At 54.5% G+C, this 15,649-nt stretch overlaps 1 protein-coding gene across 6 annotated transcripts in view; it reads left to right on the top strand.

Moving 5' to 3' along the window:
- Positions 1-1,854: 1,854 nt before the first annotated feature.
- NRP2 (neuropilin 2) overlaps positions 1,855-15,649 on the top strand; it is a 90,598-nt gene continuing 76,803 nt past the window's right edge. For 3 of the 6 annotated variants that reach the window (XM_075511906.1, XM_075511911.1, XM_075511910.1), the window contains exons 1-2: positions 1,855-2,268; positions 14,318-14,495. In XM_075511906.1, coding sequence (XP_075368021.1) covers positions 2,196-2,268; positions 14,318-14,495 — 251 coding nt within the window. In that variant the 5' untranslated portion in view covers positions 1,855-2,195. The remainder of the gene's footprint in view (positions 2,269-14,317; positions 14,496-15,649) is intronic. The other 3 variants (XM_075511909.1, XM_075511907.1, XM_075511908.1) reach the window with 1 other exon arrangement.

The raw sequence follows: 15,649 nt of genomic DNA, 5'->3' as shown, positions 1-15,649 counted from the left end.
AAAGCAGCTGAGAGAAACCTCTGTGGAGCAGCAGGTAACTTCATTTCCCATCAGCATTTTCTTTCCTAGGGTTATCTTCTCTTCACTCAGTAGCAGATCAGAGCTGATAGCAGTTCAATGTCGTGTTTGCACTCTTCTGTTGACCTTAACCAGGGGAAACTCTGACTGAATGTAATGGGAGGAAAACTGCCCCTGTGCTGTATGGTGTGTGAGATGGGGCCATCTCTGATTAGGGCTTGGTAACCTCTTCCTTTTCCATGCACATCTCAAGAGAGGAATGAATCATGCTGTGGGTTTATATTACGCTCTGATATCTGTGTTATGGTTTGTGAGGGCTATTTATACACACAAAAAATCACACTTTGCTAGCTTGATAGTAGTCTAACTATAAGCAAGTAGTAAATAATAGTTGCGTAATTCTACATCAAAATACAATAAATAAGGCAGGAGACGCAGTTGCCGCTGGCTTTGCCTTGACTTCAACAGGTGTTGGAGCACATTTGAGCTACAGGAGATGCAAAATCAGGTATCAAAACACACAGAAGGAAGAGGGATGCTACAGCCCTCAGGGTAACGGCTGAAATATCAGATCTATCTGTCAGGCCAGATCTGTTGCTGTCAATGAACTTCAGTTGGCCTCGGAGGAACTCGGTGCGTTCGTGTTGTGTGAATGCACTCAAACAGGTTGGCATCGTGATTTCATTGACGTGAGCTGGTGATGCTACCCATAACTGATAGACAGCAGAGTACAAAATAATTAGTCTCATCACCCTAAACGAATACCAGTGAAACGTTTGTACTTTCCCTCTCACCCACACAATGATGTGTCTCACTTCTGCCACATGCCAGTATCTCTTCACTAATTACCAACTTAAAAAAACCTGAGGTAATGTAGTTTTAGTCCCTTTGTCTACTGTCAATTTGGAAGTTGGAATCTATAATCTAGGGACTGATCGGCAACATAAAGAATTTGTTTTCAAGTGGCTTTCTGGTGCGGGGTTTTGGGGCTCCTTTCACTTGTGTGCTTTGAAATGTCACCTCTCAAACAGAACGAAGGTGTGAGTTAGCCCCAGTTTGCCAGGAACCGGCTTTTAAGCCTGTCGTGGTCTGTGAATTTAAGTGGCAAGGAAATGCAAGGGCCCGGCGGTTCCGACCCAGGCAGGGACTCCTCGCCTTCTCGGGGCAAAGGCGAACAAACTTTCTGAGCACGCTTGAGGCGACTCCGCGAACGCTGCTCTCGGCTGGTGTTTTTAAAGGGCATGTCGGAGAACACCGGTTGGGAGCGCGGAAGCCGACCGTGGCGCAGCCCCGAGAGGTTCTGCGCTTGTCCCGTGTCCAGCCTTCACACCGCACGGCGGGGGTCAGAAGCGAGGCAGCCCGCGCCGCCCGCTCCCGCTTCCCGCCGTGGCACGGCGGCCCTGGCCGAGGCACGGCGCTTCTGGTCTCGGCCGGCAGCGGCGGAAGCCCACGAGCAGGGACAATCCTTGTCCTGACGCTCCCCCATCTGACAATTCCTGGGTGCCTCCCTTCGCACAGCCCTGCTCTTCTGCAATTACTTCGGTCGGGTTCTGCGGTTCCTGCCTGCGCCGCGAGGCCGGCAGCGCCCGGGGAAGGGGCCGGCCGGCACCCGGGCCGCCGCGCAGCCGGGGCTGCGCCCGGCCCCGCGCCCCGCGGAGCGGCCCCGCGCCCGTCCCCCGCCGCCGCGGAGCCTCCGCGGAGCCTCCGCGTCTCCCCGCGGCCGCGGCGGGGCGGGGCGGGGCGGGGCGGTGCGCGGCCCGGCGGGGCGGTGCGCGGGCGCGGGGCGGGGCGCGGGGGGGCGCGGGGGGCGGCGCCGCCGCTCGGCGCTGACAGCCACATGCCGCCCTGCCTGAAAAGGCTGCGAGGCGCCGGCGGGGAGGGAGAGGAGGCGCAGACGGCGCCCCAGCCCGCACCGCAGCCGCCGCGCCCCGGGGGATGCCGAGGCGCCGGCCCCGCGGGTCGCCCTAGGGGAGAGGCGCTCCGCCGGCACCGCCCGCCCCGCAGCCCCGGCCCGGGGGAGGCCGCCGCCGCCGCCGCCCCCCGCTGAGCCCCGAGTGGGGTGCCCGCTCGCGAGTGGGGCGCCCGCGCGGGGCGCGGCGCGGCGCGCCCGGGGCAGGGAGGCGAAGCCCGGCCCCGCAGCCTCGGGTGTCGGGGTTTTTTTTGATCTCTTCCGAAGGATGGATACGTTTCTTCTCGCGTGGGGATTTCTAGGGCTGTGCTTGCCCGGCTCCGGAGGCACGGCGGAGACAGGTAAGGCGTCCCACGGGGCGGGGGATGCCCCCGGCCGCGCGTGGGCGAGGGAGCCCTCCCCGCCCGCCCAAGTTTCGGGTGCCCGTGCGCGGTCCCGGGCGCACGCACAGAGGCTTCGCCCGGCCTCGGGCATCGCATAGGGCATAAACGAGGGATCGGCGGCGGCGCGCAGCCTTCGCAGTACGGGCTTTGGGGGGGGTCGTGCGTGTGGCGGGGCGGGGATGGCGCAGCCCCCCCAGCAAGGCGCGCAGCTCCCATCGCCCGGCGTGAAGGGGCGAGGGGACAGAGCCGCCTTGGAAAGTTGCGTGCTGGTTTGGGGGGGGGGGGGGGGGGCACGGGGAAGGGAGGGGAAGCGGCAGGGACCAGCCGCATCCCGGACACCCGCATCCGGATGCCCGCGGCCCCGGGCCCGGTTGCAATCTCGGGAAACTTTAGGTGAGCAATTAAAATCATCTGGCAGGGAGCAGGCAGCCGGGAGCCGCGCAGGGCGGCGCTGGGAGCAGGCGAGGCTTAGCGGCACCCGCCCGTTGGAGGCACCCTCCGGGCAGCCCCCCGGGAAAGCCCGCCCGCGGTACGTGCGGGACCCGCACTTACTTTGGAAAGGCCGGGGTGTCCCGGGACCTGGCGGGTTCGTGGCAGGTTTTGGGGCGCGAGTATGTTTTTCTGCTCTTCGCTTAAAAGCTAGGCTGGGCTGTCAGGAGGCACTGGGATTAAGCCCCGGCGCTCCCGTTGCTTCGGCTGGGGGACAGGAGAGGGTCAAGGGCGGGCTGAGGCTGGGCCGTGTGCTCCCCGGCCACTGGCTTTGGCTCTGGCTAACGGGGGGCAGCAGGGTCTCCACCTGGAGCAGTCACTGGAGGAAAAGGATATGCCTCACCCAGCCGTCCACCGCTCTCTCGGGGCTCCTTCGGCAGTCAGCAGCCCAGGAGCTGCCTGGCAGGACGGTGGTGCCAAGCCAGCAGCTGCGGAGCTGTGGGTTTTCCTTCCCGTCAGCCGGAGCCTCGGGACGTGCCTCAGGCAGCCCGCGGGGACGCAGGGGCCGGAGCCGCGGTCCGAGCCAGGCAGCGTTGGGTGGCAAGGCGCGGTGTGCCTGCGTTGGTGCCTGCCTCTGCCCCGGCCCCGAAGCGGCATGGCCACCAGCTCCCCCTTGGAAAGGGAGGCGGGGAGTCTCCGCTGCCTGAGAAAGTCCCTCTTTGCAACAGCAGAGCACAGACGTTCCCGGCAAACACGCTCCGTGTACGTTCAGTTGCCGGTTGGCATCGCCTCCTTCCTTATGGTTAGAAAGGAAAGAAAAAAATCCCATCTTTTGTTCAAATAGGAAAACAAATGAATAGGCACTCGGTGGGGTGAAGAGAAAGGGCAAAGTCCTGGGAGGCCCCGGCTGCGTGCGACAGTCTCTTCAGATGGTCCCTGTTGCAGAGGCAGCGGCTGCTCTCCGGGAGCGGGCATTGTGCTGAGCAGGTCGGGCTGTAACCCGCGGCTCGCCCCTGAGGGTGCACTGGCCAGCCTGGCTGCGGTCCCCGTGGCTGCTGAGCCTGTGTCTGTGCCTGCACCTCCCGCTAGCCTTGAGCGGGCTCGGGAGCAGGAGTTCTGGCTGGGAAGGGTTTCATGAGCCACCCATGTCTCTGAGGCCATTCAGTCGCTGTAAGAAATGTTTATTTGAACGCGGGGTTTTCCCGGCTAAGCAGAGCATCACATGGTGTTGGAGCCAGCAAGGAAGTTGTCTCCCTGCGGCTGACACCAGCAGCTGTTTGCTGAGACGTTGTTGTGGTGCTGCAAACCCAGTCCAATGACTTTATTGCTAGCCCAGTGAGCAAAGGTATGGGGTAACAGGACGCGAACCTGGGCAAAAGGTACGGGGGGCTGAGCAAAGGTATGGGGAACCAAGGACGCGAATCGGGCTATGCTCAGCTCCAGTAAATTAGCCAGCCTAGTAAGAAAAACATGCTGGAGGTAGATGGATTTATGTTTCAGTCTGGTGTATCTGAAAGCCTTCCCCCATTACGAAAATCCCTCTTAAGGTTCCCTAAGGGAGGTTAGTAGAGAGGGGAGATGTTTTTAATAGACAATAATATGATAATCCACATGGAAAAAACCCTCATGCAATATTTCTACAGTAAGAGATAAACAGTGCAGCTGCCAATTTGTATGTAGCCAAGCAAACCCTGAGATAACCATGGAGGGGAGTGGGTGGGAGACCCTGGAAGATAAATCTGAAGGCTGCATGACTCTGTGTTTTTCATCTTCCCGTAAAAAGCAATCAAGTAAGAAAGTATCAGATTTGAGTGACCCAAGTACTGAGCCGTTCAGACGATGTTTATGCAGCTCCAAGCAAAGCTCACTCTTGAAGCCTTCCAAATAGTTTGCTTAAAAGCTAGTATTTTTAGTAATGACTTAGGAGATGTAGCAAGGTGGGGAGGGGGACCAAAACAAATTGCTGCCAAGCAGGCACACGGCCACACACATGCAAAAATGCACACACACACCCACGCAAGCGTTGAGTGTAATGCCTTTTGCCCGTTGTGCTGTTAACTCGGCTCTTACTGGGAACAAAAGCTTTTTTAGCCTAGGATTCAGACAGTTGTCAGGAGCATCACTGAAAACGACTGATACAAGCTCAGTGGGGAGCTCTGACCCAGGTTAGGATGCTGCATTTTGTTTTCCTAACTTTCCTGCCACAGAAAAATCATGGTGTGTGGTGTCTGGAGCGACAGGCAGGCATACTGGTCCCAGGGGGCTCTACAGAGGTGCTTCCCATCTCCCTGCCCTGCACCTTCTCCCCCCCAGCCTCCTTCCCAGTATTTACTCTATGTTTGGTACCTTGTGCACGACTTAAAAGGTTAAAATGAGAAAGCAACCCGCTTTGCTGGGCCGGAGAAGGCAGCGCTCCCCGTCCCAGCAGCGTGCCGCTCCGGGCAGGCGGGTAGGTTGGTTTCCTAGCAGAAAACTCCAGTGCCGCTGGGCTCCAGGACATGGTGGCCTTGTATCGCAGATAGCCTGAGAGGAGAAAGCATCCTTCATGGGGTTTAGGAAGCTGTCAGGTTCAGATAAGGCTGGGATCCTATCCTGTGGGACCCCCAGTTGTATTAATAAGGAAAAATTAATTTTTAAGCACTGGGATTGCTGCCAAATTATATGACCTCTGACAGACCAGCTGTGCTAGGAAAATAAATCGTCTATATCTGAGACCCGTGATCCTATCTGAAATCGAAATAGAAGAAGTCGGCATTTAGCCACGATGGTGGGGGCAGATTGCAGCAGCCTGAGAGCAAACTGGAAGCTGCTAAACTTGCTCTCCATTGTGCGGTGAAGTCACCGTCACTGCGTCCCCATGGGGTCTCGGGAATACAGTTGTCTAATCCGGGAAGTGTGGAGAGCTGATGTGCCTGCACACACCCAAGCTGGGGCTGACGGTGTCGGCACAGAGGTGGGGGCAGAAGCGGGCTGTGAACGTTTCCAGCTCTACCCTCGCTCTGTAACAGCCCTTTGACACATTTCTAATTATAATACACACACAGACAAAGAGGTAGCTGGGCTATTTTCGAAATCCCTGTCTACACCCTGGTGGAAACCGCAATACTAGCAACAACATAAATCAGGGCTGTTGCTAGCAGTGTTGCACACGGCTTAGCGCTACAGTAGCATGGTTTTAATCATACTCAGAATCAAAGGGTCAGCCTTCTCCCTGCCTGAGCCAAATCGCAATCTCAGAAGGCCGGATCCTGAGCCAGGCTTGATGCCTGTGCAGTGAAAAGACACAAGCGCAGACACAGAGGAGAGGTTTGTCAGCATGAGGTCGGCAGGCACAGGGCCAAACACTCGAAATCACAACTCGGATCTGTAACCCTTTCTACGTGCAGGCGGTGCCCGTGGATTGCATGGAGGAGGACAGCTAGGGTAACGCTGCGGGGCTGGGGCCCCGACCGCAGCCTTGGTGAGGCAGCCTCTTCCCAAACAGATTGCGGAAAGGGGTACAAGCAGTGACTCGGCATGCAGAATAGCCCAAAGTATTACTTGCAGGGATGGATGGCTGCAGAGGCTTGCTGTCTGAATGCTTCTCCCCCTCTCTTCATACTTGATGAGTCAAAGAAAATGGGCCCCAGAGATGAAGTGCTGGGCTCCGGGTCTTTGAAACCTGCCCTCCTTTCTCCCCGTGCATTTGAGACAAAGGCAAGACATCTGCCCCAGCTGTTCTGGTGGGTCACCCCTAGCTGTGAACTGCTGTCTGTGTGGGGCTTGAATGCCTGCCTTTCTCTACGTCCCTCCTAGGAACATGGTGAAGCCAAAAGGACGCTGTCCTTTCACTCTGCTTACATTTTATTGAAAGGTTCCTTTGGACTCTGGTTTTTAGGGGATGCCTGTGGGGAGAGGAGGGAGGAAAACCCCAACCACTTGTGTATATAGACACATACGCACACACTTACTGTCTCCCTGGTTCCTCCTCTCTCTTCACAAGCACACAAATCTCTACCTTTTCTCTTACACACAGAGCCCTTCCAGTCCCCCTACCTTGCTGCCTGCCACGCACACACTCCTGCCTCCTTCCCTTCCCCGCACTCTCCCTCCTGCGCCCAGAGTCCCTCGGCAACTTTCTCCTTCATGCACACCCCCAGGCTCGCTCCTGCTTTCCTCTCTTTCTGTTCGGCCGCTGAATATGTGCTCAGCAGGAAACAATGTGTTTAAGACACTCGCCAGAATGTGTAATAACTTCGCCGCTAGTAGTGAGGCTCAGCAGTAGCTGGATTTGAGCAAGCAGTCATAAAGGCTGAAGCCGCTGCTGCTCGGCAGCGTGCGTGGAGGGAGCTGCGGCAGGGTCTCTCCCCGGGTGGCTCCGGAGGAGCTGCTTCCCACCCCATCCCATCCCATCCCTTCCCTTCCCATCCCATCCCCTGCCGAGGCACCGGGTTTTGCTCTGCGGCTCCGACAGGGCCCTTGGGAGGGAGGGCTGAGCCAGGGGTGGTGTGGGATTCGGAGAGACTCTGCCAGCCACTTTGGGAAGAGGCAGGAATAAACTGCCATTGCCTGGTGGGGAAAGCCAGGATTCAGTTTTTGTGAAGAACAGACCCTGACAGATGGGCTCGAAAGGTGTGAGGGAGCTGGGAGGGTGCAGGAGATGAGAGATGAGATAGGCGCTTTTTTTTGTCTTGGAATTGTTGTAATAACAATACTAATTAGTATTTCGGAGGCATTGAACACCTTTCATCAGGCCTGAAGCTCTTTAGACAGAAATCCTAGGTGAATCCATGGCTCGCTCTTTAATGTGTGGAATTAGAAAAGTCTCTTGCTTTTCCTCCATGGCCTTCGAACCAGCCTGTTATTGATAGCATTCATGGGGGTGGCTCAGCAAATTGTTTCATCCTCTTATTATTGGCTGGTGTAGCCCACAGGTAGGGTGGCAGGCTGCCAGGCAGGAAGCCTTTGCTTTATTTCTGCCTCTGCTCTGAGCCTTCCAGCTTCCCCGAGTCTCTGTTTCCCTGCCTGCAGTACTGGTGAGGTTTCCCCCAAAACTGCCTGATCTGCAGCTTGAAGGTCTTCTGAAGCTGCCACCTATTCCTGGGAGACGGCAGTGTGTTTCCACGAGATTTCAAACCCTTGGGAGCCTAACACAGAGGCAGGAGAAACAGGCATGATCCCTGCAAGTTCAGTATGCAATTATTCCCCTCCCTTGCACATGCACGCACACACTCACGCGCTCTCTTGAATGATTACCAGAGTAGCCGGGAGTTGTAATTCCAGACCCACAGATTACATTCGCAGGCAAGCCAGGAGAATTGTGTACACACGTATCTATATAAAGACTAACACTATTAAGCCAGTTGCCCTATTGGAATTGCATTTTCCTGTGATATAAGATGACAAATAACAAAGTTAGTGGAGGTGGCACCATGTAGAACCAGGATCTCATCAAAGATACAAGATTTGAGGGGGAAAAAACACCAAAACCCCAAAGTGGCAACATTTAAAGGTCAAGGTTGCCACTGACTCAAGTGGTACAAGGCAATGCCAGCCCCTGGAAAGCGGCTATCCAGAACCACAGGGGTGGAAATCAGCTGAACTCCAGTGATTTCAAAGAAAATTACCTGGATTTGCATGCAGGATTTGGCCTCTCATTTTCCATGGTGAAGCTTGAGTAGGTCTTCAGGTTTCTACTTAATTCTTCTGTGGATTAACATGGCAAAGAAAGTGCAGATATCAGAAATCTCCAAATCTCCTTCTCTCTCTTCCTCCCTCCAACGCTCCCTTCTTATTTGAAAATAATTTTAAATGATCTCTTTTTGCAAAGGCTCACAGCTAAAATGTTCCATTTGCTGAGCCTTCTGGCGTTCCCCCCTCACTGCTGTCCAGCGCTATAAAGTGAATATATTGCATCCCTCCCCAGTTGCCTTAGGAAGTGGTCAAATGGCTGCATTCCTCAACTGATGGATTGGCGTGTTCCTTTCTTGCTTAAGCCCAGACAGCGTTTTTATGAGCCTGTCTCGTGACAGGCTTGAGACGCTTTGAATCAAACAAAATCCTAGTTCAGATCACAAAAGCAGTCTTTAAATTCTGCTTTGCTGTGCCTCTACTTTTAAGTGAAATTTTTGTTAAACTGATAAAGGCCCTCAATGAAATGTTCAGGGGACTTTCCCGGGTTGTGTGATATCCCAAGACGTGGATGTGGGTACCGCTCTGGGATGAAATGTGCAAGTGCTTTGTGTTGTTTGGGTGTGTTTGTCCATTAATTTGTTCAGGAAGCCTTTGAAGCTTTATCTCACAATCCAAAGCAAACACGCTTCTGCTAAAATGATCTATGCTACTGGGGATAAAATATCTAATCATATTAGCTTCCTCTGCACTATTTCTCTCTCCTTGGCCAGTGGCTAAGCTGTATCATTTAAATCCAAGAGTTTGCATTTGTGTTCCTGCCTGATGTGAAAGTTGTCGTACGGTTTGGGGTGAGAGCCCCTGCCACGTTAGCCATGCCCAGACTCCCCCAGGGCCAGAGCCTGGGGAATGAGGCAGGATGAACATTAATAGTCATGAATCTGTGGCAGAAGAGATCTGTTTCTCCCCTCCATGCCAGGGTTTGGCAAAGCGCTTGGACGCACGTGGACCTTGAAAAACTCTTCTTCTTGAAGAGCTGTTTGACTCTAACGGGACTGAAACGCGGGGTTTGCTGCACAGGGCTCGCGCCAAGTTCAGCAGCTCTGAGAGCGGTAGGTCGTGTGTGCCAGGACTCGTATTTAGCTGCGCTGTCGGAGGGTTGGCAGGGTAAATCTCCTCTGCCCAGCGCCGAATCCCGGGACATAGAAACCTGCAGTGGTGGGATGAGAGTGCGGAGCTCGGCTGTGAGGGCCCCAGGCGAGGAACAGATGAGGCCAGGCACTGCATCCCTCTGCCGCGGGACCCCCGGGAGCTCTCTCCCTTGCTCCTTTGCCCTCATGGGTTGCCCCAAAGGCTGCTCTTTCCGAGTAGCACTGACACTGATGCTGCTGCTTGCCTCTGAGGCAACAAGAACGCCTTAAATTTTGTGCACAGCCCTAAATTACATCCCCAAAGTAAACTGAACCCAGCAGATCAAAACGTGTGATAGTTTTCTGCTGGATGCTACAAGCTCTGAGAGGCTGTAGTATGTGTGTTTGTTGTGAAATGGGCCTCTCTGGTGATGATTATTTTTGTTACAGGCAGAGTTGGCTTTAGTTTCTGTGTTGAAGGTCCAACAATAACAGTGAGCCCTGCTCTCCTGGGGTGAGGGAAATCCAGAGGGGTTTAATCGGCAGGAAATTCAAGTAGGAGAACACTCTGCTCCCGGCCTGAGGTTGCAGTGTGTGCTGATGAGCTGCAGAGCTGCAAAACCCCAAGCGTGGGTGGAGGTTGATGGGGTCTGGCTGTTATTTTGGGGTCCCCTGAGTGATGATTGCTCGTTGCAGCCCAGGGGAGGCAGGGGGAGACTTCGTCAGCCTGGATGTCTCCAGCAGGTCAGGGCAGGGAAAGAGGGGTCTGCCCCTCGCAAAGGGTGAGGAGCTTAGCTGCTGATACCATCTCCGTGGGAAACTTTGGAGTTGCCCACCATACGCTGCGGCGTTTGCAGGAGTCTGCCCTCATGAGCTTCTCCAGGTCTTCCTTTCCCATCTCTATGGCTTGGTTGTCGTCCTTTGGTGTAGTTCCCCTGTTGGGGTGGTCCTGCAAGGAGAGGGTTGCTGGGATAATGGAAGTCATGTGGTGGGCCTTAACAAAGGAAGGGATCTGGGGATTTCCCATCCTGAACACGGCCTGCTCCGACACTGCCGGGGAGCGCTGACCTCTGTAGCCTCCGTTGAGGAGTCCGGCTGCTCTCCCATGGCCTTGCCATCAGCACAGCACTCCACTGGCCCCTCCGACATGCGGGCTGGCAGTTTGCTTTCAACGCCTGCATTTTGCTTACTGAGCAATGGGATGTCCCACGCACCTGGCAGTCTTGGCTTATACTTCAGAATTTAATTTTAATTTTATTAAGTGAATTCAGGGCTGGCAAAAGCTGCCAGAGCCCATTAGCTATGGAGCACGTCTTGCTTCCGAAGCATACAGCCTAGGCAGTAGCCGTGCCACTCACTTTTTTTTTTTTTTTTTTTTTTTTAAATTTTTGCGTGGATTCAATGCATCAGTTTGAAAGGACACATTTATGTAGAAGCTTGACCCTCTACTGTGTACAAAACAGGCCTGATCTTATACAGAAAGCCAGTGGTTGGCATGTGTGCTGAGGCAAACCTTTTGCCCGTCAGTGGGCACAGTGATAGATTTTTTTGTTGCAGGTGTTTATCTGCTAGATACCAGTGAATCAAAACAGAAAAAGCCCGACAGAACAATTACAAAGATACTAAAGTCATTTTGCCTCTTCAGGTAACTCTAAAAAGCCCCGGGTTCCCTGGTACGCCATTGCCCACCACATGGCTTGGTGCTGTGCATGGACAAGGCAGCGCTGTACTGGAGTAGCCCCCTTCATTTCTCTGGACCTTCTTGGGGAGGGATGAATGAGAGGACAAAAACTGTTCCTCTGAGAGGCACAGGTAAGCTTTCCTGCAGGTGGAAGGCTTTCCCTGCTGCAGAAAGATGGTGAAATTTTCCTGTTGGTATCCGAACACCTGAGGGATGTGGCTGGTGCTCCTGTCCGCTCAGGGGTTTCGCCTGCTTGTCCCATTTTGCTGCAGAGACCACAGCTGCAGAGAGCTGGGCTCCAGCCCCTCTCACTCAGGCTGTCCTCGCCGGCACCAGCAGTTTAACTTGGGCACCAAGCTGGCCTGAAATCAGGATCAAGCCCATGGATTTCCTTAGCTCCGTCCCGCTGACCTGCGATGGCCTCACGGGGCAAGGGAGAGGTTTTGAGATCAGGGTGAACCTGGGTTTCTGCTCCTGGGTTCATTTGCCAGGGAAGAGCCGGAGCAAGCTGGAGCCTGACACCCCTGTTCACATTGCAGTTCCCCTCCAGCTGGTTGAGTTGCAAGGGCTCACAGAGTATTCATAGTATCCAGCGTGAGTAAGGGGCTAGCAGCTTCTGAGTGGTGGGTGATGTTGGTGGTATCAGCCTAGCGGGTAGCATGTGTGTGAGAGCTGGAGAGACGGGGAGGGGATGACGAGGTGTGGAAGGATTGACTGTATTTTCATTGCTTCGAGACTTTGCCCTTTCCAAGAAAAATAATCTGCAGCTTGAATATTTCTCTTTGCTGGAGGGGGTGGACATGTGTGCAAACGAGGTGTGAATTTTTATGAGAAGGTGTGAAAGTGCGTACATGAGTGAAGTGTGAATTACACGTCTATTTGTACATTGATGTCAACAAGTCCGTGAATTTCTTCCTTCCACGTGAAGGTCTCTCTTTCTCCCTCTCTCCCCCCCAAACCCACATAGACACGTGTGTGGGCAAATATGCCTTGCTGAGAGAAGAGATTTGTGCAAGAACGTAGGTTTGTAAATGTTTGTGTGTTGAGCAAGCTCTCCTGTGGAACAAAACCAGATGTTTCTTGGTATTCTCAGCTCTTCCATGGTGGTGTTGTGATTTTTCCCCTCATATTTTTCAGGATACTTACAGGATTATTTTAAGAAAAAAGGGAAGGCTGCAGAGATGCCTTTGGGTGCGTGAGAAGAAAGTTATTTTGAAGAATGAATGTGTTAGAGGGCATGAAAAATATGGGGGAAACCGAGACAGTGCTTTTTCATGGCGAAGGAAGCCTCGCTCCCCCACGAAGGGCCCTCCTGTTGCCCTTGTTCCCGCACAGGGCACGTGCGTTTTCTGCAGGCAGCATGCAGGCAGCGTGCAGGCAGCAGGTTGTTTATTCAAAGTGCTTTTTTCCAGGAAGCAGTGCTGCCAAGGGGTCCTGCCTCGCTCCTGCTGCTCGTGTTGGCTCCGGCAAGAGGGCAGTTTGAGGGCGGGCTGGGATGTCCCCACCAAGAGCGGGCAGACCCGTGACAGCCTGGCAGGGGACACCCCTGGGGCCTGGCGCACCCCATGGCAGAGGGACGGAGCTGGACCCGCTGCGTGGGGTTAAGCCCACACGAGTCTTGGCGCTGCCTTGCTTCTCCCGGGCGGTCCCAGGGCTTTGCAGCGAGTGCCGCTGCAGGAGGGACAGGAACATCCCTCGGGGCCGGGGCGGTGGGGAGCACCGCGGGCACCCTCGGCCCGCAGAGCCGATGGGATGCGGGACGTCTGGTTACTCTCCTGCACGAGGGTGATGCTCCTCCTGTGCCTCAGCTCCCCCGGGGGCACGGGATGTGCCTTGGGCCCCATCCCAAGGTGTGCGCATCTGGGCCCCGGGAAAGCCCACCCGCACCCTCCTGCGGGACACGTGCCCTCCGGGAGTGAGGGGAGGCTGTGGGGACAGCCCCGCAGGGGGGACAACCCACGAGGGTTTGCGTCCCGTGTTGTACCCCATTGCTTATTGTCAGGCAGGGGAAAGCCTTTTTGCAACAGGGGACTAGGGTCACCCTGCATTCCTGGCGGCCTGCCCTGTGGGGGGGCTTAGGGTTTTGGTGGGTTTTGCCCATTTTGCTGGTTTTTGTCCGTTTTGCTGGGTGTGAGGAGGCAATGTTGTCTTCTGGGGGCAGCTGTGACAGCCCGTGGGGCTGTGGCGCTGGGACGGGGCGGTGGCAGGGGAGGGGGACAGCGAGAGGCACGCAGTAGGGGCCCTGTGGAGAAAGGGACTTTGTTGGGATTTGCAGTGCGTTATCAATTGACCCTGTGATGCAGATTTTCCTCCCAGCAAGTAATGCAATAATAAATTTGATTTGCAGCGTTCATGAGATTAAATGTTTTTTTGAAGATGAAATCACCCTCCAGGGCCTGTTCTAACCCAAAGCTGAGAGTGCTTCCTCCGTTCACCACGCAGCCATTGCCAGCCATTTGTGGGCTAGCCCCACAAAACCACCACTGCTGATTATCCGCGTCTGCAATTCCAACGGCTGGGTTAGCTTGAAAGGTTTTGGGAGGCCGATCTGCCAGATGGGGTGGTGGGGGCAGGCGGGGTTGGGGAGGGAGAGCACAGCAAGAGGAGAAGGGCTGTCCTCGCCTCTGCCACCAGCCATGCCCGTGGGCCTGGGCTTGCCATCAGCCCTGCCGTGCCTCAGTTTCCTTCCTGGGGACGAGCAAATTTTTCTGCACTCCTGCAGCTGTACTGAGGGTCATAAGCGTCCAAATTTTGGTGTCTCTCAAGGCAGCTGTGGGAAACTGCCACAGAGCAGCTTGCAAAGGATGCTAAAGAAGGGATAAAATGAGTCGGCTCCAGATGATCTGATATCAACTTGTCTCTTACTTTATGGCTCTGTAATTGCCTCGGGAAAGCGTTTATTTCTCTTTTCTGGTCTGTGTGAAATGTAGTACGTAAGTGTGGCAGAAGGTGGAGGGGAAAAGGAGTAGGTTTGTTGGGTAGAATAACTGCCCTTGCTCAGAGATTAATATGAAATATTAGAGTACCAAACGGATGTCAACGGCCTGGAGAATGGCCTTTATCAGACCACCCCTAGCAGCGGCCCGGAGGGACCAGCTGTGCGCGGCCGATGCCCAGAACCCGTTTCGATGCCTTGTTCCCTTCTGTCTCTCTGCAGCTCAGCCGTGCGGGGGCCGCCTGAACTCCAAGGATGCCGGTTACATCACCTCCCCGGGGTACCCCAATGACTACCCCTCCCACCAGAACTGCGAGTGGGTCATCTACGCCCCTGAATCCAACCAGAAGATCATCCTCAACTTCAACCCTCACTTTGAAATCGAAAAGCACGACTGCAAGTAAGAGCCTTCCTCTTCCTCTCTAGTACTTAGTCACCTCCTCTTCCCGCTTTTGCCTAGCGGTATGGGCCTCGTGCTTCCTTGCCTGTGAAAACAAGCATCATCCTGAGCCCCCGTAGCGCTGCATCTTGTTGCATTTCAGGGGCAAGTGTGCCTCTACCGACTGGGTGGTTATAAGATGCTGCTTTGGACACATAGAATGAGCCTACTCTGCATTGAACTGATGGTTCTTAACTCAGCCTGATATCACCTGAAAGCAAGAGCTAACTGGCTTTCAACCCACGTTTGACTTGGGTTAAAAGGCAGCTTGTTTTTCTCAGTGCTGAAGTGGCCTCACTGTCCTTTTAAACCGTGCGGGGAGAGCAGAGCAATTTCCTGGCGTGTAACTAGGCAGAGGTATGGCATAGAGAGCCCCGGGGCTGGAGACCCAGGCTCGGGCTGCGTGAGGCTGGGGGCTTGGGGGTCCGAGCTGCTTGGGCTGGATCTGACTCTCCGCAGTGCTTATTCTGCTGCGTCTGGTAAACTGGGGGTTTGGTTTTGTTTGCTTTTTTCTCTTTTCTTCTAAGAAGGGACTCTAGATGAAGGGAAACTAGAGGAAAACTAGATGTCCGGGGAAAAACAATTAACAGCTAGTAAAGAATAATTAACGGCATCAAAGGGCACCATAAAAGGCTGAGTTAATAACATGGTCTCAGCAGATGTATAAACCTGTGTGTTTAATCTGGAATCCACAGCCAGCTACAGGGATGCCTGAGCTGTGACGGAGCTTGGGGTCTCCTAAAACGGGCCTGACACAGCAGTCTTGCCAGACACGCTGGTCCTGTTGATTGAAAAGGGGTTATATATGGAGAGGGGAACTCTGTTTGCAAAAAAGACAGAGGGACAGGGGAAGCATTTATGGGGCTGTAGAATCAGTCCTGTGGAGAACAAAGAATTCAGCATGGGTTTGATGTACTGAAGGTTATGCAGTGTGGAGCTGGATCCTCAGCTACCATAAATCAGCGTAGCTCCTCTAACTCTAATGAAGGTGTGCTGATTGATGTCATTGGGGATCTCATCACCCCCTACAGAAAAAGCCTGTGCTAATAAGGCTTCGAGCACCACAAACTCTCCCTGAAGTCACTGTGTGTGCAAGGTGTTTAGCACTTTGCAGG

The sequence above is a fragment of the Mycteria americana genome, chromosome 9, assembly GCF_035582795.1.
Source record: "Mycteria americana isolate JAX WOST 10 ecotype Jacksonville Zoo and Gardens chromosome 9, USCA_MyAme_1.0, whole genome shotgun sequence".
Lineage (NCBI taxonomy): Eukaryota > Metazoa > Chordata > Aves > Ciconiiformes > Ciconiidae > Mycteria > Mycteria americana.
Note: the sequence above shows the minus strand (reverse complement) of the source record. Positions and strands in the feature narration are given on the sequence as shown.